Genomic DNA, 26706 nt, shown 5'->3' with positions numbered 1-26706 from the left:
GACCCCCCGCCCCCCGTGCAGCACCCCCGGGCAGAGCGCACCCCGGCCGGCCCACCCCGCTGCCGCCGTCCCGTGCCGGGTCCCCGCGGAGCCGGGCGCGCCCCGAGGCCGCTTTTATCCGCCCGGGGCCGGCAGTGAGGCCGCAGCGGGGCCTGATTGGCCCGGCCCGGCCCGGCCCGGCCTCACCGCGCTGCAGGTCGGCGATCCTCCTCCGAGCCCAGGTAAACCCTTCCCCGGCACCCGGCTCCCAGCCAGCTCCGGGCCGCACTGCCGGCGCCTTCTCCTTCCCCACCCTTTCTTCCCTTTTTTTCGCCTTCGATTTTTCCCCCTTTAAAAAAAAAAAATTGTACTATTCCCCATTTCTTCCCCTTTATTTTTTTTACCTTTCTTTTTCTCTTGTACCATTCCATTTTATATATATTTTTCCTTTGTTTCCCCCCTTTTTGTCATTTCCCCCCTTTTTCTCCTTTTTCATCTTTCTCTTTCTTTTTCCTCTCCTTTTCCCCTCTTTTCTCCTTTTTTTCCCCTTCCGCCCCCCTCTTCTCCCCTCTCCTCTTCCCCCCAATTTCCTATCTACCCCCTTTTCTTCTTTCCCTTTCCGCCTCTCTCCCTCTCCCCTCTCCCCCAGCTCCGTCCCTGGCAGTGGGCACACACAGGGATGAGCAGCGGGCTGGTGTTGTGCGCCCCGCTCCCCGACGACTCCTCAGCGTTCACCCCGCTGAAGCCCGTCACCATGTCGGGGGAGCCCGGCGAGGACACCTCTGTCTTTGAGGACATCAAACCGCCTGCCAGGGCCCCGGACAACCCTCCCGACCTGGCGCAGGTAAGGCGGAGGCCCCCGGTAAGGTGCTCCAGCCTCCAGCTGAAGACCGAGAGCGGTGTGCATTCGCTTTAACTCTGTTCTGTTCAGTTTATATGTGGTTCGATTCTGCTTTTCCTCTTGCTTTTTGGCACCTCAACCGCTTTGCTCGCTCTTCCTTTCCCCTCTGTGGCTCTTTCTCCCGGCCGTGTTTGGTTTCGTACTTTTCCCCTTCCCTTCCCTGCATTTCTCTGCGCCGCTGTTTTGGAGTTTGGGAGCAGAGCTCTGCTCCTGGACCGGGTTCTGCTCGCTGCAGGAAGCACCCAGGGCCCCGCGCCATTGGGGACACCACAGGCGCTGGGACTGCACGGTGCGAGGGGAGCAGTTTTATGTTTATTAATCTTATTTCTGCCTCATGGCAGGGAAAGAACGCACCTCGAAATTCCCCAGCCCCGCGGTTTCCCCCCACGCATTCTGGGGATAAAGACCAGGATTTAGGGTGCCGGGGCCTCTCCCTGCCACAAGGCCGTCCTTCCCGATGGGAATCAAGTGGGAGCTGCTGCTCCGGCCTCATTCCCCAGAGGCGAGCGGGGCCGTGGCTGATGATCCCCATGTTCCCAGTGCCGCTGTGAGCCGGGCCCCGCGAGGTGGCGGGAGGGCGGCTCCCAGCCCCATGGCCGCCCCATGGGGACACCTCGTCCCGCTCTGCCCTCTGCCCATGGGTTGCCAGGACGGGGCTGGCTGTCGGTGCCGCTGGACAAGGCTGTGACCCGTCACTGCTCCGGCCCCACAGCGTGTCCCGCTGCCCCCCGGAGCCTGCCCACCGCAGCCTCCTTATCTCAGTCCTCTTCCCCACTCCACAAATCGCTGCTCTAACAAGGGGAGGGGGGCAGCTATTTGCTGCTGGAAACATTATTCGATCCGTGTTGGGAGGAGATCAGGCATTCGTGGAGTTTGCACTTGTTTTGGCCCTTTTCTCAGCCTTGCTGGCTACTCTGACCCAAATTACAAAGCAAAAAGAAAGGAGATGATAGAAATGTTTTTCCATTCCAGTTTCGGCTGGATTGACCAGAAAGAATTTTTCCCTTTAAATCTCAAGAGGCTGGTACTAGAAGGGAGAGGGAGAAGGAAAATAAACAAACCCAAGGCGCATTCAGGGAGGTGTTCCAGGGAAAAGGAGACGTTCCCACTGCGGCACCCCCGGGGCTGGGTGCTGTCAGAGAGGGAGCTGCGTCCCTCTGGGCTGGGTTTGCTCTCTGGGCAGCTGAGTGACCCCACTGCTGAGTCCCCTGAGCCTCTTGGAGCCACCCATGGCTTTCACCCTGGCCTTCCTTGGGTGCAAGTGTTGTCCTCTGCGGTGCAAACCCAGACCATGCCCTCCTGTGAGAGCTGCCCCACAGCTGGTGGGAGTGAGGTCATGAGAACAGGTCTCTGCGACCCTGGGGGTGATTCTGTATGGCCAGGAGGTGTTGGAGAGCACGATGGTGGTGGCGTGTCCCTTGGTCCCTGCCAAGCACGTGGGACAGGAGCTGGCTCCTAGTGTGCTTTCCTGGTGAGCAGCACAAGGTGCTGCAGGGGGGTCATTACTGTGGCTGGATTGCTAAAACTGGGTAGAATGGGGCCTGACAGCAGAGTCCCATTATAGGATTTGAGGATGGCTATGGTGATTCAGTGAGTCACACTGGTTGCAGGTCTTGCAGAGCTGATGCTGGAGGATCACTCGGGCCTTCTGCAACAATGGGGGTGGTCAGGACCCGATGCAGAAGTGGCTGGGAAGAGAGAATAGAGAAAACACAGCCTGTTTCCTGCCATGACCTGCATGCTCTGGCAGCCAACAGGGCCAACCATGCCCTGGGGTGTACAGACCCAGCACTGCCACCGGGCAAGGGAAGGGATTGTCCCACTCTGCTCTGCACTGCGCTGGTGTGTCCTCACCTCGAGGTTTGGGTGCCGCAAGATAAGAAGCACATAAAACTGTCAGAGAGCATCTGAAGGGGGGCTACAGAGATGGGGAGGGGCCTGGAGGGCACGGTGTGTGAGGGTCCCTGGGTCTGTTGGGCCTAGGGCAGAGGAGCTGAGCAGAGCCCTCGTGGTGGCTGCAGCTCTCACAGGGAGCGGAGGGCAGCGCTGAGCTCTGCTCTCTGTGACAGCAATGGAGCCCGAGGGAACGGCATGGAGCTGTGTCAGGGGAAGGCTGGGGGGTCAGGGAATGGGTCTGCACCAGAGGATGGTGGGCAAAGAACATCCCCAGGGCAGTGGGCACGGCCCTGAGCTGCTGGAGTTCAAGGAACATCTGGACATGACTCTCAAACATTGGGTTTGTATATTGGGTGGTCCTGTGTGGAGCCAGGGGTTGGACTCAGTGGTCGTCGTGGGTCCCCTCCAACTTTGGGATATTCTTTGATTCATTGCCTCCTTTTTCTCGAGTGGGCCTTGTGAGGACCAGGGATGTGCTTTCCTGTTCTTCAGTGACACAGCGCCCTGCACAGCCTGCTTGGAACCGGGGTGATGGCTGCTTAGAGGGGACTGGAGTCATTGTGTTGGGATCAACTGGAGCCCGCAGCCTCCAGGACCAGCCTGCAGGTCTGCACATCTGCTGGGCTCTGTGCCTGGCAGGTGTCTGCAGGGCTGCAGGGAACTGAGCTGCCGTCTGCAGAGAGAATGGGCTCGTCCCCACGTTCCTGCAAGGAGACCTGTTGGGGTGGTGGTGGGCTCAGCTTAACCCAGCCGCTACCACTGCTGTTTCACTGTGCTGCATCCCCCAGACGCACAGCCTCCCTGGTGGTGAGGTGTGGGACGGAGCAGCTTGGCTGCACGTTGAGCTGTGGGAGCACAGGGGCTTTGTGCACGTGGTACAAAGGGCGATTGTTCCATGGGGACGCTGCCGTCGGCGGGCGGCTGCAGGAGGGGATGCAGCCAGGGGGGCTGCAGGTGTGCGGCTGCCTTTCCTCTGCTGTTTCCCAGAATGAGGGAGGTTGCAAACCAGCCAGGGAAGCGTGTCTGCTTGTCTTTGACCACTGAAGAGGCGGGTAGGGGAGGGAGGGAGCGAGCGGGGGACTCCGACTCGTAATAAACGCAACGGATTTCCCTTTATCGCCCTTCCTGAATGGGCTGTGGGAGGCACACGTTGGTTGGAATTACTCACGGAGGTTTAGGGCAGCTCATTTTTGTCCGGTGCATCATCCACTAGCAAATTTCCTCTCTCAAACCTGTTTGGTCAGCTACCTACGCTACTTTGTTCCCTGGGCCGGGGAGCTCCTTTATCTAACCCATCCACTGCAAATAATCGCTCTTACCACCGTCTAGTTAGCTGAGCCCCTTGATTAGAATATTTGCTTTCCTTGTGCTCCATTGGTGAATTACGTGAGTCACAGGGTGCTGCTGGTTGTTGGGGATTGGATAACCAGTGTTTACAATTCAGACGTTCTCAGAACTTGAGCTAGCATGAAAACTCTCAAAAAAACCCCATGGGCTGTTTCCCACATCAAAGAGGTTCAGCCCCTTCCAAGCTCGGATTGAAACTCAAACAAAGATTCTTTCATTAAGTTCAGAAATGCTTGGAGAATTCTTTGAAAATTATTTGTTTTTAATGCGATGGGAGACGTTCGAATTTCCACCAAGGGCAGGATTTGCAAGTATGCAGATGTGTTTAATGACCTTGCTCCTTGTAGTATTTCCAGTGCTAGCAGGAGAATGGCGAGAGATCGATCCCATTGGAGTCAGGTCAGATCCTCCAGCGTCCAAAAACACGGCTACTTATTTCCTGTAGGAGCGTGGTCTGTTGTCCATCCATTATCACCCTTCTCATATCTGAGGTGATTGTTTCACAAGTGGGAGCCCATCTCGGAGTGGGCACGGAGGTGCAGATGCCTGATTGCCAGCCAGACCAGCCCTTCATGGCATCCCTGCCTGTACAACATCAGCTTCTTTGCTAGCAGAGGGAGTGAAACGAGGGGAGGGGTGGGTTAATGCTTTCACTGAAAACCCCTGCAAGGAATGCAAGGCTTGATGGTGTTCTCTAATAGGTGGAAATGACTCAAGTCTGTTAAACGGAATGGAAAAGTTCAGTCACTCCTTTCTGACTGTTCAATCTGTTGTTACTTCAGAACAGAACGTTTCATTGTGAGCGTCTTCGGTGTCTGGTATTTTGGTGGCTCTGCATCGTCCCTTTGGGAGAGCTGGATCATTAGCTTGACTGGCTGTTTGATGTCATCTCTGGGACATCACCTCATGTGTTCCAGGGCCTGGCAAGCCCCATTCTATGAAATGCTCCCGCTGGATCTTCTCCAGGGCTCAGCGCCTTCTTCGTGTGACGTGTCAGCCTGTGCCCTGATCAGTCTCCCTTAATTAGAGCAATTGGCTGTCCATTTCTATGCGGGGAAAATGTGGAAGGAGAGGGGTTATGCTGAGGGAAGGAAGCTGGAGGACGCTCCTTGAGGCTTGCTGCTTGAGGACCCTGCTGGCAGCATGGATGCCAGGCAGTGTGTAGGGCACTGTGCACGCCAGAAAGGACGGCGCTAAGTGTCCTCTCAGTCCACAGCGGCGATACTGGCAGTGTTTACTTGGCCTTGTAACATGCTAGGTGCTGTGCAAGCCCAGAAAAAAAGTTGGCCCAAAGACCTACTCACTCAGATGCAATGTTTCTACATGCCTTAGGGTTTGTTTTGTTTTGCTAACTGGTTTGGCGAGGAAGTTGAAAGCTGCAGAGATGGTGGGATTTCTGTCCGCACATGAAACCTGACCTTGCCTTCTCCCAGACGTGCATGGGGTATTGGGTCTGCCTCACTCATTGTACGAGGAAGAACACGCTTTTTGGCCTGTCTTATCGCTTGCTGATTGCCAGGAGGACTTCACAAGCCTCAGCAAGCAGCAGATGACTCACTCCGCCTTTGTCAGACCTTGCCCTGGGAATGTGCATCTTTTCTTCTGATTGGAAGAGGCTGGGTGATGAGTATGAGCTTCCTGATGGTTTGAGTGAGGTGGAATGAATAATCTGGCTGCAGGAAGCTCCCTGTGAGCACTAACAGCCTCTACCATGTCATAGTTGGTTCTAGACCTGCTGGAGAGCTCAAGAACCAGCCTAGTGCCCACTGGCCATGAAATAGCTAGAAATGGGTAGATAAATTTGTCTAGGTCATTCTGGAGAACGTATGAGAGCTTCCATCTTGTCATACTTGGAGGAGAAAGTGCTGGAGCAAAGGCTGCAACCAGGATGGAGAAACGGTGCTGCAGGTGGGCCAGCTTCTAGCTGAAGAGAGCAGCAGGGGCTCCATGGCTCTTGGAGGTCAATTTTTGGTTGTATGAGTGATTTGGGGGAACGTTTGAACTCCTGCATGCTTTACCTGGGGCTGATCTTCCAGGATTTGAAACAGCGTTGCATCACTGATCTTTCCAGAAAGGCATCCATACCAAAGTCCATCCAGTGCAGCCTCCATCAGCATGTGCTCACTTAGGTTGATGGAAAACCTCCAGTTGGCTTTGATGGGCTTGGCCCCAGCCTCTGCTGAGCAGCAGCATTTTGGAAAGAGAAAACTGCATACAAAGGCATGACTCACTTATGAAGAAGTTGCCCTCATGTCATCCCCTCCCGTGAAGACACAGTTTCAGAGGGCTGTCCTCCTGCTAGGGCAGAGAAGGGAGCAATGGGTGAGGAGAGAGCTGTCCCTCTTTCCTACCCATGCTCAGGTTCCATCCAGGCATCTGTTTTGTGCTTGGTAGGTCTGGGAAAGGGGAAGTTACTGCGGGGTTACTCTATTATTGACGTGAGACCTCTTATCCTGACCTAGACCCGTCTAAGGCTAGGTAGACCAGGTGGCTGTGGTGTTCAGTAAGGCCTAGAGATGGTGCAGCAGGGCCAGAGCTTCCTCTAAGGTCTATGCAGATACTTTTCACTTCATTTAAGGCATTGTTTTTGGAAAGATTTCTGCTCTTGTTCTCAAAGCCCCCTGAAGCCTGGCTGCTCCAAACTGGCCCTCTTCTGGGTACTTGACCTTGGAGCTAGATGATGGTGTTCTGCTTTCTCTGGCCTTTGGGATCACTGACTGTGGTGGCATGGTTTCTGTGATAAATAACCAAGGTAGACTGCCTTTGAGCGAGTCCTTATCAGCTGTTGGAGGAAAGGAATAGCAAACAGAGTCAGCAAGCCTGCTGGAAACACTGCTGCCTATTGGCTCAGCCGGAGGCCATCTGGCCACATCTGCCTCGACGGCAAATCTTGGGCTTAAGAAAATCCCTCGGTTCCAAGAAGTGATAATTAACTCAGGTAGTTCAACTGCAAGGGCAGAACAGAGCTCCGGAATAACCCTCCAAAGCAGCATGGCTCAGCTCCTGCGACATCCCTGGGAGAAGGGTGCATCCCTGGCCTCATCTTGCTCTCAGAGGTGCTCTTGCAAATGGAAAGGTGTGAAAATTTCAAAATAGGAAGCTGGTGGGGCAGATCACCTCTGGCAGCCATCTCCATGGGCTCCAGAGTGAGCTTGCACAGAGACTTCAGCTTAGATGCTCGCTTTCCCGGTGGCCCAAGCTCGTGAAGATGAATCTTGCCCCATTGCACCCAATGCTGAATGCTCTGGGGGCAGTGCTACCTCTCAGAGTTGCTCCTCACCTCTTTGGGATGGGGCAATCAGAGGAGCCCACCTGTGGTACCCATCTAAGACCAGGGTTTGTCTTTGCTGCCTGCACTCCTGCTGGGCTGTTTGCAGCAGCTAGGCGTTAGGCCCCGTGCACTTGAAAGGAAGAGTCCCGGGGCTTTCTCTACTAATCCTGTGTGGCAGAGAGTTCCAGAAGACTTGAGGAACAAACAGAAAATAACGTTGATCGAGGTCAATATCAAAACCAAATGATCAGAGAAACAAATATTTACCCAAGTCAATATTTAACTAGGGAGACAATAAATGCTGATATTGAACCAAATCTGTATATAAATACGGTCTATTTATAACGTGTCCCTTTAAAGGGGCACTGCCAGGTACTTGCCATGGCTTTTGATTGATGATTATCCTCCCCATTGTTTGCCGATTCCCTTGGAGGCTGGAGTTTCATGCAGGTGCAGGCAGGAGAAACAGACCGCGCTACGTAATCCCACGGCCCGGCCACCGTTGCCCTCATCCCATGAGTGCTTGGGGAGGTCCCCCCGAGCTGCAGAGTGGGCAAGGGGTTCAGGGTCCCCACTTTGCAGAGCAGGAGAAGGCTGTGGCCAGGAGGGCCGGAAGATGCCAAGAAATGAAGAAACTCCTTGATTCCCCCCTCCTCCCCTCCCAGCTGCTCTCTCTGCCAACTTCACGAGCTCGTCGCCTGTTTAGCAAACATCGATTTCTCTCCTTGTTCCTCTGTGGTGACCACATTTGATGTTTCTGTGGCGGTTTGTTATTTATCAACTTCAGATTAGAGAGCCTTTAATCATGGGAAGGACGTGTCCCACCTCCTGCCTCGTCAGCTGGCCGTGCCTCGCGCCTTTCTAACGATGCTCGTGGTTTATCGCTGGCAAAATGGCCTGCTTGGCTCAGGCTCCCGTTTTTGTGTGTCCTGCCAAGAAATGTTTGTCTGGGGCTCTGTGTTTGTTGATCAGTGTCCTGATAACTACTCAGCCTGCCTCAGATGGGATTGAGGTGAGGGGTGGAGGCCTCCGAGGCAGGAGATTCCTGCAGGGTTTTTGGAAGTTGGTGGCTGGCAGAGTGGGAGGACTTGGGTCAGTGCTGGTCACAGGAGCGCCCATTCGAGGGAGAGAAGTAGAGTGGGGAACCCTTTCCTTCGCCTGCATGGGTTTTTGCTTTCTTTCCGCTGGCAGGTTGAAAAGGCCCTCCTACACGGTCAGAAATATACTGTGACTTCAAGGGGAAAATGCAGAAATTCAACATTTTTATTGCACTGAAAACTTCCTGGCCGAAGCGAAAATCCCGGTTTGGAGGAGATGCCTCCTGAAGCGTGGAGGTTTTGTTGATGTCTGCTTTGGCTGTGTTTCCCCTTGGCTCAGTTTTTGCTGGAGCTAGTGACCCATGACTCCTGGCACCGCTGTCGGTGAAGCCTGGGGCGTGCCCATCTCCTGACCCTCTATCTCATCCTCGTCTGCAGCAGTGCCATTACTAATGCCTAAAGGAAACTGAGTCACCGAGCCCTCCGAAGAGCTGCTTGCCCTTCAGCTGGAAGGCCCTGTGTAGTCTTTCTCCATTAAGCCAGGGCGGGATGACTCTTGCAGTGTTGAGGTGCACTGAGCACTGTGGCTGTGTGATTGGCTCAGTACTCAAAAAGGCAAGAAAATAGTTAATTTTCTGCCTGTGGCTGTCAGATGGGGAGGAGGGAACGGGCTGAGCATTTCTGGTCATTCCTGCCTCATGTGAGCCACCGCAGAGTCCTCAGCTGCCCTCCCAGGAGCTTGGCTGAACTATGTGTGTTGTACTGAAGCTGTTTCTTGCAGGTGATGGGATGCAAATCACCAAAAACCATCATAGCTCTGACCCAGAGGCTTCACCATGAAGCATCTGTTCGTGCTTCCAGCCAGCCCATGGGACCAGCAGCCTTCCAGGGGTGGCAGATCTTATGTCCCCAACTCTTTTGGTGGCTGTCCTATCAAGGCCACGTGACTTTGTGGTCTATCATCAACCTGCAAGAAACATCTTCAGTTTGCTTGTAGCTCTCACAATATTTACACCCCACAAGTAGGAAAACTGAGTTGAGTTGGTTTTGCTGGTTTGCTTTGAGAGAGAGCGAAGCCTAGTCTGGTTTCCACCCCTTGCTGCTCTGACTGTCCAGCCTATTAAACGTGTGAATGACCCTATGGTGAAGAGATGAGGCTTTACCACAGTCCTGGAGAAACCTCGTGGTTAGGGTGAGTGCTGGTGGAGGAGAAGCATGGCACACTGAGAGGCGGCAGCAGCTGCAGAAGGGTGTGGAGTGAAAGTGGGTTGTAGGCTGTTGTTGATCCCGCACGCACGGTGTCAGGGCCCTCTCCACCCCTTGGCGAGGATTAAGACATAAAAACAGAGTGTGATTGCATGAGCTGGGAACCGGGTTTGCCCCTCCTCCCCTTGCCTGTGATTTCGAAGAGGAAAGCAAGCCAGAAAAACATTGCTGTTGGTGAATAGAGGGAGGGCAGTATCATGGCTGTGTTCCCACCTCCAGGCTGGGGGAAAATGGAGGTGCTCCCAGCTGCTCGGGATGGCTCCCCAGCTCTGGGTAACCTCTGAAGAGAACCACTGGTGAAACCCCAATGGAAATAGGGTACTGGAGAGGACAGTTTAGGGGGCACGTTCCTCCTCATCGTCCCTGCAAAGGGCTGCTTGTTCCTCCATCAGCCTCTGAAACGCATGTCCTGGAGGTGCTGGCTGGGGCTGCAAGGGTGGAACATATTGGGGTGCGGGAGGTGGCCTGGCTTCAGGAGGACCTTCCCACTAACATAGTCCTGTCTGTTCCACAGCTGCACCCCATGAGGATGGAACAACGGATGCCACTCACTCTCGAGGTGAAGAGCTTTTCTCCTTTCTCTCTCTGCTTGTTTCAGCCCCTATTTGTAAGACGTACCTGTAAGAGATCCCCCACCCCAGTGCAGGCCATCTAGCAGCTCACTCAGAACAAAGTGGTAAGGATGTGGTGGCATCTCCCCACTCCTTCCTTGAGATCCTGCCACTAGCAGGGGTGCATTCCCCCTGCCTACGGTGACTCTATCCGTGCTAGCCATGTGGGTGACAGTGGGGCTGTCTCCTCCACTGTGAAAGGCGATGTAAGCAGTATCTAGAAAGAGACACCTGCATTTGGGATTCTTGAGTTGGATCCCACCCAGGCATGACAGGAAGGCATCCCTGCATGTAGTCATCCGAGCTCTTGTGTCAGCTGTGGAATGGAGGCTGGTTCTGGAGTAGTGTTAGGTGGGAGGTGCTTAGGTGAATGGCTTGATGTTAAGTATTTGCTCAATGCCCAGCAAGCAAGGAGCTGCCTATTGTTGCTAGGTTTTTCTGGGCCACAAACAAATCAAGCGGCTCTTCTGAGGACACCCCTGGGGTCCTGCAAGTTCTAGAGCATCACCGGCATCACTGTGATGCTCTGGGTTCCAGTAGAGTGGGACCTCCACCCCTGCAGTGATTCTGCAGCTAAGGACACGGCTGGAAGTCTTCCCTGTCCCATCAGAGACAACTGCTTTGCTCTTCTGAGAAGTTGTGCCCTAGCACCCCCTTTCCCCAGGTCCCTGGGGCTGCCTAGGATCAGAAGTGGATTTATGAGGCTCCATGGAGTGGGACCAAGCGCACCTCGATCTGCAGGTAGAGGTGAGGAGAGAGGGATGGGAGACGCTGGGCAGGGGCAGACAGTGACAGCAGGCGGACAGATGGATGGTCTCTTAGTGACGATGCAGCCTGGGATCCAAACTTAGAGCCCTTTCTCCACTGAATATACCTGCCTGGCTACCCGCTGCATAAGAACCCATTTGAGTGTGGGGGGAGACCTTTCCTGGGAACTGAAGGTGAGAAACTCAAATACCAGAGATAAGGGAAGGGCAGAAGTAAAAGGCATCCAGCGCCTTCCCCCTGCTTCGCTCCCCAGGCAAGTGGGGCCGTTTCATCACTCAGGTATGCGCGGCATCTGGAGCCTCCGGTCCCACCCCAGGGGTCCGGTTTGGTGCCAGGGTGGGCACACAGGCAGCACCCAGGGCTCAGCTCCCAGTGCAGTGTGGCTCTCCCAGACTTGGCGCTGCAGGGGGAGCACAGAAGGGGCCAGGATTTTGGAACAGTGTCCAACGATGGGTCCTCTGCCCTGAGCTTCCACCCATGCAGAAGAGGATGTATTGGTGGCATGTACTTGTGTTTGGGTGCAAGCCAGCTTGGTCGTGCATTGCCAGTGTGGCTTGCAGTGGTACAGAGGCACCTCTTTGAATTCTCTGGAAGCACAGGTGATGTGTTTCACTGGAAAGGGCAAGGAAAGTACATTGGATCCTGTCCAGCTTTGATAAAAGCAATGAACTTACAGCAGAGATGACTTTGGCCTGGTGGCATAGTTCACAGCTGCACAGCCCTCAGCTCAAGCATAATGGGTGTGGGATGGGAACAGCCTGCACTCCTCAAGTGCGCTGTAGGCTCTGCCAGGGAAGCCCTGCAGTTTTGCCAGCTCCTCTACATATCAATGAGTCTGTGAGGGCTTTGCAATCAGCTTGACACAGGGATAACCACATAATTAAAGGCTGTAGCTTTATAGAAGAGCATTAGTACTTGTGTCTTTAACCACAAAGAGCAGAAGTTGAGTCATCAAATGCCAGGGGATGAGTTTCCTAGCAGATTGCTCCATGAGGTTGCTGAATTATTGGGCCTGGTTCCAGTGGGATGCTGCGTGAGGCATGAACTCTGACAAGCAGTGACTGAGCTATAGGTTCTGTTAGCCTGGCAATCCAGAGCTGTAGAACTAGACCAGAGGTTGGCCAAGGGCTGAGTCATTTTACCAAGACAAGGCATCAACAGCATGTCTGGCAATTTCCATTTTAGGCTCACAGTCCATGAAATTTGTGCCAACATCACTTAGGTTTCTAGGGCTGTAGCCAAAAGTACTCTCCATTAATTGTCTCAATTAATTTTCTCAATATTGTCCACCTTAGAGTAAAATGAGTACGTCTCAGGTTGCTGAGTTTAAAGCAGGCCAGAGTCAGCATGTCTAGGGTGAGCTACTCCAAACACATCCAGGCTGACTTGGGCAGAGCTCCATGTTTTATCCCATGCCTAGTACTTGATGCTGTCGTTTGTGGGACCAAAGAGCTGTGCTAAATCACAGAATCACAGAATAGTAGGGGTTGGAAGGGACCTCTGGAGGTCATCTAGTTCAACCACCCTGCTAAAGCAAGTTAACCAGAGTAGGTTACGCAGGAAAGTGTCCAGGCAGGTTTTGAATACCTCTGGCCTCATCATTACCAAGATGAACTTCTGTCGTGATGGCATCCTTGGCCTTGTTCGGCCTTTGGTACCACTGCAGGTAGGTAGGAGGGAACTGGGATAGAGGACAGGGTGACTTCATCTCTGAGAGTCAGACAGCAAAAGTGATTGCTGCAGCACCTGATACCTGAGCTGCTGTTGTGGCTCTTCTGGTTCCCCTCTCGTACATGTTGAACATTGAACTCCTATCAAACTTGCTCTTCACGAATTCTGTTCCCTATATTTTTCACCCCAGGGACGATCTGAAATGGATAAGTACCTCTCCAGCCAGTTGCCACCCATCCCCATGATACCGGACAAGAAATACCGCCGGGAGAGTGCCTCAGTGGTTGATGAGTTCTTCTCAACGGAGAAGCCCAATTCCACGCCTTACAGCGTGAACATCAATGTGATCCTGCCCGACACCACGCACTTACGCACTGGACTTTACCGATCTCCCAAACCCATGACGCCATTCACGCAGATCAAGACGGAGCCTGGCACCAGCTTCTCCCAGCCCTGCTCTTCCACATCGGGCTCCACGCAGACCCTGCCTGACTTTACCAGCGTCTTCAGCATGCCCCAGTCGGTGGCAGTCAACAACATCTTCATCAAGCAGGAGATGCCTTCAGATATCCCGCTATCCAGCAGTTCACAGCAAGCCCAGTTTTACCAGATGCCTCTTGGCAATGGCAACGCTGATCTTACCAACCTGACGCCCTCCTCAAACAGCACCACAGCCATCAACAGCCTCAGCGGTGTCACCATGTCCACAGGTAACGCCATGTCCAGTGTGCTTCACAGACATGTCCAGGCTGGAGGGCCAGTTAAGCAGTACCCACATATCTCCCAAGGACAGGAAAACTTCAACATCTCAGGGCAGTTCTATGCTGTGCCAGGGGTGAACCTGCCGCCTTCACCCCCCAACTCGCAGCCTGGCAGCCCAGAAAATCAACCAGAGCTCATCAACACCATCTCTCCCCCACCATCCTATGAAGCCACTTTTGGACTGAAGCTGGTCCAATCATCCCAGGTCCCTCCAGTCCCCAACAGCCTTGGGACCCTCTGCCAAGGGCCCACTGTCATGCAGACCCTCAAATATAACAGACGCAACAACCCTGAGCTGGAGAAAAGGAGGATCCACCACTGTGATTACCCAGGTATTCTCACTGTTTTGGCTTGGTTTTGGGATCCCTTCTTGGCACAGGGAGACTGTGGGCTGCTTGGGGATTGACCAAGAATCACTCTGTCTGTGCGAAGAAAGGTGACATGGCACTGAGTGGAAAGCCCCAGGGAAGCAAGGTCCCCCCACCACCAAGGGAGTAGAAGAGGCTGGCCCTGTCTGCTCCCATTGATGCAGTTTCTCTCCCCTTCCCTTTTCCAACTCTGGCAGTAGCAAGCCTGGCTCTGAGAGGCAGAGAGTGCTATCCAAGCATGGGGATGCTCCCAAAAACCAGCTGCCTTAAGAGCCCACTGTACTCTGCATGGGCAAAGCCATGCCTCCTGTCTAACTTTCCATTCCTATTCTCCCATGAGAGGTGGCAAACCATCTACTGATTTCCACAAGCAACATTTTTAGTCTCTTTATGGTGCCCAAATTCTCTTCCTGTGCAAAGAGAAAAGAGTTATACCCATCAGTGGCCTCAGGTACTGCATCTGGGTGACTCTGTGATTCTGTGACTTTGAGCTGAAAGCTGCCGCCATGCTTTTGCTGTTAGCAGCATGTGCTGAATTTTCTGCCTCCTGCTCACGGCTGTGGGAGATAGGACAGGGGCGTGTGGATGGACCATGGCTCTGGGACAGGGGCTGCTCCTCTGCTCCAGTCATGATTGGTCAGAGCGTGAGCATGTCCTGCAGGACGCATTAGCAAGGTGCAGCTCCCCTACGAGCCAGACTGGCTGCTCCAAGAGTAACGGGAGAGAAAGAATGGGGAATCCTCAACCCTGACCTCTTCTTTAGCAAAAGGGGACAAGCAGGGTTCTGCAGATGGTGAAGGAAGACCATTTTGCTTCCCAGTCTCTTACCCTAGGCACTAACCTCATTTCTGCTTAGAGCTTGGCCTGTTTCAGCCTTGTTTCCATCAGGGCAAAGGTGCAGAGAGGAGCTGAAATGCAGAGGTTGGCCTTAACTTTCTGAAGCACCTGTTGTAAGCAAATACTGGGGCTTCCACAGACTGTGCCATGGAAGAAAAAAAAAAAAAAAAGGAAAAGGCATTCCCTCTATTGAGTGTTCAGCCTTTTGCCAGATGTTAGCTTTTCTTGGAAGCTGTGAGCTGAGAGGGGATAGAGGAAGGGCAGGGTGATGTCCAGGTGGGCTTTCCTCTGCACAAGCTGGCTGTTTGCCCTCCTGCTTGGCCAATAGCATTGTGGGCCACAGGGAACCTGGGATAGCCCATCCCAATAAAGGGAACTGCCAGAACATGGAAGTGTTGGTCAGTCATTTTGGTTTTCCTTGTTAGGAGCTTTGCCACTGGGAGGATATGGTGGCTTTCATGTGTTCTTGCTGATCAGGAGCTGGTAGACCCAGCCAGGAGTTACCAGCTACTCCTTTAACTGAATGAACACTCTCTCTTTTAGAGACATCTTCTTCTGAAAAACCAGAAAGTTTTAGCTAAACTGGGCTCCATGGGGTGTGCTCACCTCTCTGTCCTCTCCCTGCTGGAAAGCTGTGACTGAGCACAGGCATGTGTCTCCAACAAAGGGGAGCAGAGGTTGGGAACTGTAATGCCCCTTTTCTCGAGTCTTCATGAGCAGTGGTGCTAAAAGATCTGGGCTGCTGAGATTTCTGCTGGCATCAGAAAAGTTTGGAAAATGAGGGTCTAACCCAAAACTGCTTAAAGACTGTTGGTAGGAGGAGGTGTACAGTGCATTGCTGGGGGCCTTCGGTGAAATCTTCCTAAGAGCTCGGGCCTTTTTTGAGTCCATCTCACTTGGAATGATGACTGCTCTTAATTTCTGCCAAGTCCAATGGGGAGCAATGCTGCTGTCGGCACTCCAGGATGGCAAACAGTGTCTGCAGGTGTGATGTTACATTGGTGGCAATGCCGGTGTCAGGAAAATAAACTATACTTTGCAAGTGGATGGGGAAGTAGCACAAGGCTTTATTAGATGATGTGGAAACATGGAAAGAAAAAATATGACCATGTTGAATAGAAAGGTAATAAAAATTCAAATTTATATTTTAATATGCATGTCAAAACTAAATGAAGCAGGGCCATAAAGGCAGCATGAGGAGCTTCTTCAGACCAGCTGAAAGGAAGGATGGGCAGTCATTCATTGGGCAATGTTTGTTGTTGAAACTCTTGCCAAAATCACAGTGTTTCTGCTGAGAGCCTCTCTCTGATTAAACCTGTTGGTGCTAATCTGAAAAACGTCCCACCTTGTGCCTCATGGGAACTGGCCTCATCATGCCTGCTGGGTCTGTTGCAGAGTCCACTTTCCCTCCCACTTTGCCATAGTGGTACCAGTTGCCTCTGGAGCCCAGCAGGACAAGCAGCAGCATGCAGCTGGCAGCTTGTGGTGGTGAGTTTGCTATTTCCATCCCGCCTGGAAGGCCAGGGAAGTTCTGAAAGCTGGGGGCTGGCTTTATCCCCGGCCATTCCCAGCGCAGTGCCTATGAGTGTCACGGTTGTGCAGCAAGAGATGGAGAGTTGTCAGTGTTTGTCTGTCCTGGAGAACAAGCAATGTCTTTAGATACTGCTGAAGCAAAATGAGGATGTCCAGGCTTATTTGAATCCTGCTACTCAGCGTGCTTTTCACGGCCCGCTCTGTCCCTAATCCCAAACATGAATGTTCTAGATTTGTTGCAGCAAGAGCCCCTTTTTCACAGGGAAGTTGTCTTTGCTGTTTTCACAGGTTGCACAAAAGTGTATACCAAGAGCTCCCACCTGAAGGCACACCAAAGGACTCACACAGGTAAGAGCACCACATCCTGCCAGCAAACCCTGCCAGCCCTGAGCTGGGGTGGCTGTCAGGACAGCCTATTGATGCTCATGGTAACAAAAACCCAATGGTTGCACTGGTTTCCGACAACTCTATGCAGCTTGCTTGCCTTCTGGAGGGGTAGTCTAGGACACAGGAAACTCCTAGGAGGCTCTCCCAGTGGATTGGGAGGAGGAGGTATCCCCAGTCCTCTGTCACGTGTGGCCTGAAGGATCCTCCTTCCATATCTCACAAATCCTGGCCATCTCAGATCCTGCCTAGCCAACAGAAAAATTGCCTATTGGCACGTGGAGCGTGTCTTTGACCTTTGAGGAGGCGTCCATGGCTCCCGGGCTGGATTTTCTGGGCTCATAGTGAGCTCATCTCTTCTGTGAGACTGCTTGCTGCCTGGTGGCCGTCCTCTGGCTGTAGGGTGAGGGTGCTGAGGTGAGGCAAGGGCTGGTGCCCCTTTGCTCCCACCACAGCCAGCTGGCCTGCAGCAGACCCAGCTCACTTGTGCATTCAAGCACAGGTCTCCTCATTAAGGTATTTATTATACCCGAAACTTTATCAGATCACCAGGTAGTCCAGGAACCATCAGTGCCCTCATAAATCTCTTTTATAGGAGGGCTGATCTTTACTGAAAGCAATTAAGCTGGCCCAGAGTTCACTTCTCTTTTTTATGAACAACGAACAAAACCCATCCTGAGGCTGGGAATCAGCTCTTGTGCTTGGCTCCGTTCCTTTTCCCCCTTATCAGCCCTTCCCACAAGCTGGCCAGAAGACTTTCTTTGTGCGCAAGGTTCAGTATTTCTGGGCAGGGAGTGACAGAGAAGGGGTGGCAGAGAGGTGCAGGAAGGACATTGTCCCAGCACCGATAAACCGGCAATCACAACGGCAATCTATGCTTGGGGCCACGTGAGGCGTCTGGCTCTAAAATTAAATCTCTCTTTTTCCTCTCCTTTTTGGAGCACCGCTTAGGGATGCAGCTTACATGAGACACGCGTTGTCCCTACAAACCACGCTATAAAGATGTATCCAGGAAAACTTGGGTGGTTTTTGAACCCAATAAAGTGCAGTCATTTTTCCGTGTTTCCCAGTAACAAGGCAGGAAACCAAGCTTGGTTGCCGTCTTCCAGCTCACCTGCTGCAGGAGGAAGGGCAGGGGGCCCAGGAGGTGACCTGAGCCGCCAGGAGAGCTGCTGGCGGTGGCCAAAAAATGGGAACCCAAAGTTGAGGGCTACATGCAGGCAAGCTGGGGGTGTCTGCGTTCGGTTTTTGAGGTCTGTTCTTTCTGCCAGGAGGCGGTGAGACCGTGGGAGCACGCCATTACTCAGGTCTTTTCTTGCGGTTTGTCCGTTGCCATGGGCTGGGCTGTATTCATCTCCTGGAGACATCATTCATTTCCTGGGTGCCATTGTGAGATTAAATATATAACCGATCGGCTCCCCGCCCCCCAGGGCTGGGAATGCCAGCTCGGGCCCTTTGTTTGAGCTTGCCCTGCCGTGCTGTCCTGGGAGATGGAGCCAGCTCACGGGACAATGGAAAGCATTTTCCCTCCATTCTGGAGCTCAACCTGGTATTGTTCGAAGCTATAGGGCCTTGGTGGGGTTGACCCAGCCAGGTCACCTGCCTGGGACAATGTCTGTGGTTGCACAGTGCAAATCTAGCTTTCACGTGGCAGCATGATTGCTGACAGACCCCTGGACCTGCCATCGAGTATGACTGCAAGTGCTGCCTTTACCCCCCATCAAAAAACGCACCGTGCGGAGCTTTTTGGGAAGCAGGATGTCGTCTCAGTGCCCCATTCTCCTCCAGATCCACCTCTGTGCGTTCAACCCTGGAGTATTTTGTCTGGTGTGTGCTGGAGGCCGCTGCTTTTGCTATGGCCGTGTGTTTTCTGTTTCCCAGCCAAATCCGCAGCCCGTCTGGCAGCAGGGCTGGGGGAGGAACGGGCCGTTTGCCGGTGAGCGTGCCGGAGCACCGCGCACATGCCCATGCATGCATGCTGCGTGCGTGCGTGCCTTCATGCCGCGATGGTGCGCTCAGCAATTGGCCAACGAAACAGTAAATATTTGAGGTCGGGAAAGTCAGCACATTCCCTGAACTCTGCCTGCTTGTTCAGGCTGTTAAGAGCAAGGGCTAATATTTGAGAGCACCACACCCAAGCAGGGAGAGGGCTGCAGCCAGGGTTCAGTGTGGTGGCCGGGAGCTGCTGGCGGGCACGGGCTTCTCCAGCCCGGTTCCCAGCTGGCAGGGGGTTGCACAACGCCATTGATTTCAGTTGGGGAATAGGTGTGTGTGTGGGGGGGGAGGAGGCATTATGTCATGCCTGATGATCCCAGGAAAACTCAACGTCCAGCTACTGCAGGGCTGGGAGAACTGGGTGCTGGCTTCCAAGATGCAAGGCTCCGAGGAACCTCTTCTTCCTCATGGTGCACCCTTATCCCACATTAGCAGCAAAAATAGCCATTTGGGGCTTTTCAGTCAAAAAGAAAAAGAGCTCTGGAAGATTTGTACACAGAAATGCTCCGATATCCAACAGACTTGAGGTACTGACCTCCCACGGCAGTGACCTTTGTTAGTGCAGATCATCACGGTGGTCCTGAAGTGGGGCAGCCCCACGTGCCTTTTAGCTGTACTGGAGCAGGAGATGGGCGCAGGGCAATCTGGGCAGGCAGGTGGCCGTGCTGTCCTCTGCGTTCTGATGGTGACCTGTGGCTCTTCCCTGCAGGTGAAAAGCCCTACAAGTGCACCTGGGATGGCTGTGACTGGCGCTTCGCCCGCTCCGACGAGCTGACCCGGCACTACCGCAAGCACACAGGTGCCAAGCCCTTCAAGTGCCTGGCCTGTGGCCGGTGCTTCTCTCGCTCTGACCACCTGGCACTGCACATGAAGCGGCACCAGAACTAGGGACCACCTCCATTGCTATGTCTCCAAGGGCAGCTGGGACTCTTCTTCGAGGGGACCTCTCCTCCACTTGTACATAGGAGCAACCCCATGCTGTGATCAACTGGCAGGACAGAAGGTGAATCTCACCCCCACCGTTCCTGGTTTTAAAACAGATACCATTAAAAAAGAATGATAATTACAGACTGATCTTGCCACAAGGCTCCTTGTAGCAACAGGGCAATGGGTCTTGGATGGTGAGGTCTTTCTTCCAGCAAACCTGCTATTTATTTGTCTTTTGGGACCAGCTCTCCTTGGTGTCTTGAGCTCTTGGGGACATTTTGCCCCCCACAAGGTTGTGCCTTTGGGAAGTCAAAGGATGGCTGGGAAGGCTGGTGGACCGAGGTGTCCCACCAGTTGTGAAATCCTTTTGGACTAACCCATTTCATGGCCATGATTGACACTGGTGACATGGAGAAGTGCGGCCCATGGCTACTTGAGTTGACAGCCCCGGTCTCTGTGAGAGCATAGAAGAAAGTATAAAATACTTAGACAAGGGACAGTGCAGAAGCTGTATCCTGTCAAACCCAGGGCATTTGCCCTGCTTGGATAGATTTTCTGGTTACGTCCGTAGCATTTCTGCTTCCAAGATGAAATGTGACTCCAGATGAATCTGAGGGGACCAGGGTGGGTCTCACCCTGGGGACAGCAAGGAACTCACCTGTGAGCTCTGGCTTCCCAGAACGTGCCATGCCTTTCTTCAAAGGGCAGGCTCTGCTCATCCCTTGACCACATGCATGAGGAACCAGACATCACCCATCATGCTGGGTCTGTGCTGTTGCTGTTTCACCACCTTTAGACAAAAGAAAGGGGAAGAAGAACCAAAGAAGCGTCTTTAAAACAAATTCCGATAAATCCTGTTGTTCAGAATGTGATCGTGTTACCTACCTCACTGGTTCCCCCACCCCAAGCTCTGCAAAGTGCCTCCCCCCACTTCCTCGGGTGCCATGACGCATAGGGCATGTTGGCTCCCCTTCAAAGCCTACCAGGGGTTAGGTGTGGGCAGAACGAGGGCCAGGCCACGCCAGCTCAACCGGAAGCTGTGGAGGTAATAAATAAATTAGGAACAAATAATGGGCCTGCTGCGTTCAACGGAATATTGATTTCCCCTCACCCCGGCTTCTCTTTCATTTTTCCTTGAACAAAATTAAGGAACGTGTGGGTGGATGCATCTCCTCACCAGGAACTGAACTGCAGCATCTTCAGGCCGATAAATGATCTTTTGCTAACTGCAGCCATATCCACCAAGCCCCGGTCATGGTCGCATCCTCATGTCCGTACTTGAGCTCTTCCATCATGGCTCGGTGGGGAGCAGTGGGTGCTGGGGCCAATGGACTTATCCATGCTTCATCCTGTTGGCTGTGGGGTCTCTGCGTGTGTTGAGGTCTGGTGTGTACAAGTGGTAGAAGCCACCATACTGGGGCAGGTGCTGCTGGTTTCTCCTCTTGCTTCCTTTTGGAGACCCTCAGGATGGGGTCAGGGCAAAAGGGGCTGAACCTCCTAAATGTGAGTTAAACTACAGGGAAGTGGGTTGACCAGCTCACCGCATGTGCCATCAGGCTGGTGGTGGGCTTACCCCTCACCTATCACTCTCCCAGAGAGACTTCATTGACCCCCCCTTTTACTGTGGGGACGAAAACCTCCAGCTGCCCCCACTTCTATCTCCTGGAGCCCAAAACTCACACGCTGACAAACAACAAATGCCAATCCACTCAACAGGCAGCTTTAAATCATAGGGGAATTTGAAATAATTTACCTGATTATCTCTCTATTTTTTTTTTTTTCACTACAGAAAAAAATGCATCTGCTCATCCTCACATAGACACACATCTATATTTTTGTTGCATTTGAGATTATTTTGATGGGGGACTGAGGAAGAAGTGTCATTATGAATAACCCACTCCAGTCCATCTTTGCACCTCTGGTCTGTATGCAAAATGTTGCCATGCAGATGTTCTACTAGCGCAAAGGCAACGCTGAAAGTGTCCCCAGCAAAACCAGAGCGCATCTCAGCTTTTATTCCTTTACTTCTGTCTCCAGCTGTGTGTTTGGTGGCTGAAGGCAGCTTTGCCTGTGAGCCCCAGAAGAAGCTGGGACAGGAAGGGAGGGATGCTGAAGGAGCAAAGCCAGCAGCAGGAGAGAGATAGGGAGCTGGGCTGGAGGAAGGTCTCTCTGTACCCTGTCCCTTCCCAAGGCAGACAGGATACACTGGGGAAGGTCTGAGAGCCTGGGGGGCTCTTCCTGCAAGGTTTCCTGTGCTTTGTGCAGAACAAACCCAGCTTTGGCAGCCTGTATCATAGCAGCAGAACGGCTGTAAATAGAAGAGCGCTGCATCGCTTGGCATGTCTGTGCGGGCTGAACGTGATCGTTCACTGCCCAGAATGAGCACAGCGAGAAAAGGTAATCGGGACCTGGAAAACTTGGGTGGAAGGTTTATTTTTTTTTCCGGTGATGCTTTTTGTTTGTTACACAGTCCCTACAACTATTAATCTACCTAATATTTTGTAATAAAATTTTGTCTCATGGAGATGGCGTCTCTCTTCCCTCCTGTTGTAAGTAGTGCTCCTGTTGCCTTTGCCTGCTGCTCACGTGTGCGTGTGTGTGTGTTGATTTTGTGATCTTCATGAAAGGAAAAAAAGGCTTTTATATTTGGTTGGGTTAGGAAAGCAGGTATCCGAGCAGGGCAGGACTGGTGTGTGATGATAACCCGCAGCACCAGGCAGTGCTGTGAGTGCAATTCCGTGGCCTAGGCTGACACTTGAGAGGAATGCTAAGCCCTTCCTCCAGCTGATGTTGCAATGCTGTGCAGAGAAGGAGGGGGGCAGGAGAGGCTTTTTGCTGTCCGTGAAGGCTCATGGAGTTCCCCCACCTTTTGCCCTGGGACGGGAGAAGGAGCAGCCCTGAGGGATGTGAGCAACCTCCTCCCCAGGGCTTTAGACAAGAGAGGAGGGATGAGGAAGTGCTGGGCTGGAGATGTGGCAGGCAAAATCCCCTTCGGTGTTAAGTCTGTGTGTATACATACAGCTTTGTACACATGCAAACAGCCAGCTGCACATCGGCCAGGGCTGTTGAGCTCATACCTTTTGCATGCGTGCACCTGCACGAACGTCTGCAAGTACATATATAGTAAAAATACGTATTTGGAGGCATATACACACACACATATATATTTACCCTGTATATATGCAGGGCAAACTAAACAGCTCTATAAAAACTTTCTGGCTAGACCTCACGTGTCTTACCCAACATCTTTGTGTTTGCCCCCTGGCTCCACTTGTGGATTCAGGAGCCTTATTCCACATTAAAATCAACAATTTCTTATTGCTTTCCATAGGTCTTGCATTTCAGTCAGGTTTTCCATAGAAATCCTGCTCTTTCATTAAGTGCCTTGGTTCCCCCAGCTGGAACCCTGTTAAGATGCTGAAGAGCTGTCTGACATCCTTCTCCTGTGGCTTTTAGACAGTCCCCAGGTGTGGCACTGTTTTTGTTTCCAAGAGCTTCACCTCCCTCTCTTGTTTCAAGGCTTCACTATCACCCTCAGATTATCCTGGTTAAGGGATAAGGTTAAGGGAGCAGGACACCAAGCCACACACCTTCTGTTGTCCTTCTCTGCAGTTCTGCTTCACATTACCTGGACAGAAATGGAAGCAGTGCCTGGGGAGGAAGCGATGCCAGGACCTATGGGAATTGGGAACTACTCCTTCACTGCATAGCTGGCAAAGGGTAGCATTTGCTGTTGGCTTCAACTTCTGAGCAGCTTAAAATTTACCTTTCTGAATTCTTCTGTCTGCAAAATAATGTCCTAACTGGAGTGGGAGAGGGAGGGGATAATGTTGGCCATGGGACAGGGGACCTGTGGCATGGGGAAGGTGGCTTGGGGCTGTAGAGGAGATGGGTGCTTCTGTGGAGTGAGGCATTATGAGGATGTGGAATGGCACCTGGAGCCCCTGGGGAGTTCTGGGGACTGTGAAAAGCTTTGTGGATGTCCCAGTCAGTCATGGATGGGCTGATGGGTCAAACCCTCATCCTTGAAGCCATCTCCTTCTCCACAAGTGTTTGCAGGAACTTGTTTTGATGTATGGTCTCATGTTGGCTGGTACTGACAGAACCAGATTGTTGCTCCTCTTTGGTAAGTGCCTTCCCAGCTCCTGTAGTGAGGCATCACATGCCCATTGAGCTCCTCCTTCCACCATACTTACCCTTTGGCCCACCATTGTGTCTTGCACTTTGTTCTGGCAGCGGAGACAAACTGTTCTTGGCGAGCTCATTGAGAATATGAGGAACATGACATCATGAAAGTCCAGAGAGTGGCTGTTTATTGCATGTGAAACCAGAGCGTCCTTCCTCAACAGAGCTGGGGCTGGAAAACCCCCGCGGAGGGCATGAGAGGAGAGCGTGGATGGGGCTGCCTTGGCTGCTTCTCCCTGATGGCTCTTGCTGGTGTTGTTTCTATGTGGAATGGAAACCCTAACAGTCACAACCTTTCAGGCCCACCCATGGCTGTCTATTTTTTCATCTGTAACCCCACTGTCAAGAGGAATTTCTTCTATGCCCACTCTTGAGGGATGAGGCTGGCTGGAGCATATTGAGGCCATCACGCATCTATGAGTAGTGGGGCTTTCCCCACCTGTGGCACTGAGAAGCATAGAATGAAGCTACATACCCCTAGCTCCCTATCCTGGCCCTTCTACTCTCCTCAAACCCAATGCTGGACCCAAGGGGTGGTGATACTCTGCTCCAGCCCACAGCTGGAGGCCGTGAGAAGTTATGTTAGGGCCAGCTGTTATCACTGGGCTGGTGAGGCCATCCTTTAGGCAGGCTGGGATCTGCTGGGAGGGCACAGCCCCACTAGTCAGTAGGACATTGTTTTGTGTTGGGCATCCCTGAGAGGGACGCAAGGCCCTGGGCAGGCCCAGTGGCTCCTTTCCGTCTCTGAGAGGAAAAAACAGTAATTAAAAATAAATACAAAAAACAACTCTTTTCTCCAAACGCTGTCAAGTCTGGGACACAGCTCAAATCAGGCTCATCCCTGCTGAGGTTCTCAGGAGAGCTGGGCAGCACACAAGGGCCTCATTCTGCCACAAGCCCTTCACCGTGCCTGCAGATCCCTTTGTCCCCCTGTGACATTCCCCCTGCAGCCTCCTCACTGCTGCTGGTGCTGTCTTGGCCTTGTTTGCGCTCTGGCGATGAGGCAACACCACTGTAAAACTTTGCCTCGACCCCACTGCATGGTTATGGGGCTGTAAAGCTGCAGGAATGCCAAGATCGTGGCTGGTCAAGGACAGGGAGGGAAGGAGAAGGTGGGGAGGAGGAACAAAAAGCTGAGGCGAGAGCCTGGAGAAGGGGGACCTGCTGTCTGTTTGAACTTCACTGGGCAGGAGGCAGCCCTGGACCTGCACCCAGACCTGGGCCTGCACACCACAGGAGCATACAATGGTGCTGTGCATGTCTTGTCCTGGCATCAGAGGCAAGTGATGGGAACTGCCAAGACGGGACTGGTGGGTTTGGCAGAGATGGGCAGCAGGGTGGAGATCTGGAGAAGACTCCACGGACGCCCACCTCACTGCCACAGAAGACCCCACAAACTGTGGCACTGACTTTCAGAATGGGTCTGGTTCTCAACTTTATCATCCTCCCACAGCGACTAATGTAGCGTCTCCCCTGTGGTTGATAGCTACTCTTCCAAGGTTATGCTGTTTGATGTTTTCTTGTCTCAGGCTGTAAAGTTATCCATTGACTTGGAAAAACACAATTAAGAGAGACAGAGCCGTCAGGCAGGTTCTTCAGGTATCTCTGCAGACAGCAAAGGACTGCAGAGAAGTGGCTGCTGGTGAGCATTGCAAAGGCTGCTTGAGGCTGGGAATGGTCTCACGCAGCCCAGGGACAGGAGACAGCCCCTGTGAAGGCTCAGCATCCTCCACTCACCTGATTCAGGTTCAGGTTGGATATTAGGAGAAATTTCTCCTCAGAAAGAGTGGTGAGGCAGTGGCACAGGCTGCCCAGGGACGTGGTGGATTCACGGTCCCTGGAGGTGTTCAAGAATAGGGTTGATGTATCACTGAGTGACATGCGTTAACGGGCATGATGGGAACGGGTTGATGGTTGGACTAGATCTTAGAGGTCTTTTCCAGCCTTATTTCTGATTCTATGATTGTGTGACCTGTGAGGCCGATGGGGAAGGGAGTGGGACAACAGAATGTCCTGGAGGCAGGACATGGCAGGAGAGAGATGACGTGGTGGGACAAGACAGCCCTGCAGGGAGCAGGGGATGGCGACCCTGCGCTGGGAAACCCCAAGGCATCCCCATCACTGTGCTCTGGGGCTGGCTGTAGCTCAGTGGCTGGCGGTGGCTCGTGCTTTCCCAGCCAGCTCCCAGCAGTTGTTTGCCCACCATTATTTAAGCATTCGTCTTGTTCAAGCACCACTTCAGGGCAGGCTGGCTGCTGCCCTGGTGCTGCAGGGCTGGCCGTATCTTGCAGAAAAGCAACAAGAGCCTTCCTTCTCCCCTCCCTCACTTTCCCCAGGGCCTCTATTACCCCAAATAAACACTCACTTTGGGTAATAGTTAACTTTAATGGCTCTGTCCCGGCTTCAGCTGTGTGATAGGGAACCAGAGGGAGACGTGTGGGGTTTATAGTCCTCAGGATGGAGGAGATGAGGGAGGCTGGAAGGGAAGCACTCATGGCCACTGTCACGGCACGCTGCACCGCTCCCACCAAGTGGGAGCAATCTCTCCATCTCCCTCTCCAAACTCCAGCCCTGCTTGGTTGCTCCTGTTCCTGCCCTTGTGTTTTCATAGAATTGTGTTGTATATCACCCACCATGTTCTGCCTCCACCCAGACATTCTGTTATCCCACTCTCTGCCCTATTGGCAGCACAGGTCATAGAATCGTACAATCATTAAGGTTGGAAAAGACCACTAAGATCTGGATAATTTGAGATAAAAGTGAGCCCAGTTCCTATTACTGAAATTGCAATAGCGCACAGAGATGCTGTGGTCTCGGTGCCACTGTGGCATCGGTGGCTTCATGGCCTGGTGGGATTGTTCAGGGAGACCCCTGAAGAGGAGGGCAGTTCCCTCCTCAGAGGGAAGGTCCTGATGGGAAACAGCCAGCTCTGGGGTTGCTTTGGGAAAAGCTGGGAGAGCAGAAGAAC

The 26706-nt window shown here is 52.8% G+C and overlaps 1 protein-coding gene across 9 annotated transcripts; it reads left to right on the top strand.

Moving 5' to 3' along the window:
• The first annotated feature begins 163 nt into the window (after positions 1-163).
• Positions 164-22077, top strand: LOC430697 (Kruppel-like factor 5-like). 9 transcript variants are annotated; one of them, XM_015278564.4, is made up of 6 exons: positions 164-221; positions 629-823; positions 10212-10256; positions 12938-13841; positions 16536-16595; positions 19336-22077. In XM_015278564.4, the coding sequence occupies exons 2-6, from the start codon at positions 659-661 to the stop codon at positions 19512-19514; spliced, it is 1353 nt and encodes a 450-aa protein (XP_015134050.2). In that variant the 5' UTR covers positions 164-221; positions 629-658; the 3' UTR covers positions 19515-22077. The 9 variants fall into 9 exon arrangements, with proteins under 9 accessions (XP_015134050.2, XP_046797229.1, XP_025006241.2 ...); XM_046941273.1 differs by lacking the exon at positions 629-823; XM_025150473.3 differs by lacking the exon at positions 164-221 and having other exon boundaries at positions 250-823; positions 12938-13457.
• Positions 22078-26706: the final 4629 nt, after the last annotated feature.

Source organism: Gallus gallus, chromosome 4 (assembly GCF_016699485.2).
Source record: "Gallus gallus isolate bGalGal1 chromosome 4, bGalGal1.mat.broiler.GRCg7b, whole genome shotgun sequence".
In the NCBI taxonomy this organism is placed as follows: Eukaryota; Metazoa; Chordata; class Aves; order Galliformes; family Phasianidae; genus Gallus; species Gallus gallus.
This window is presented reverse-complemented; position numbering and strand designations above follow the sequence as displayed.

What these genes read in the sequence shown, in the direction of transcription:
- LOC430697 (XM_015278564.4), top strand. Translation starts at nt 659, where the DNA reads ATGAGCAGCGGGCTGGTGTTGTGCGCCCCGCTCCCCGACGACTCCTCA. An exon ending in CCACCACTGTGATTACCCAG is followed by an intron (nt 13,842 to 16,535) that starts GTATTCTCACTG and finishes CTGTTTTCACAG; the next exon opens with GTTGCACAAAAGTGTATACC. An exon ending in ACACCAAAGGACTCACACAG is followed by an intron (nt 16,596 to 19,335) that starts GTAAGAGCACCA and finishes TCTTCCCTGCAG; the next exon opens with GTGAAAAGCCCTACAAGTGC.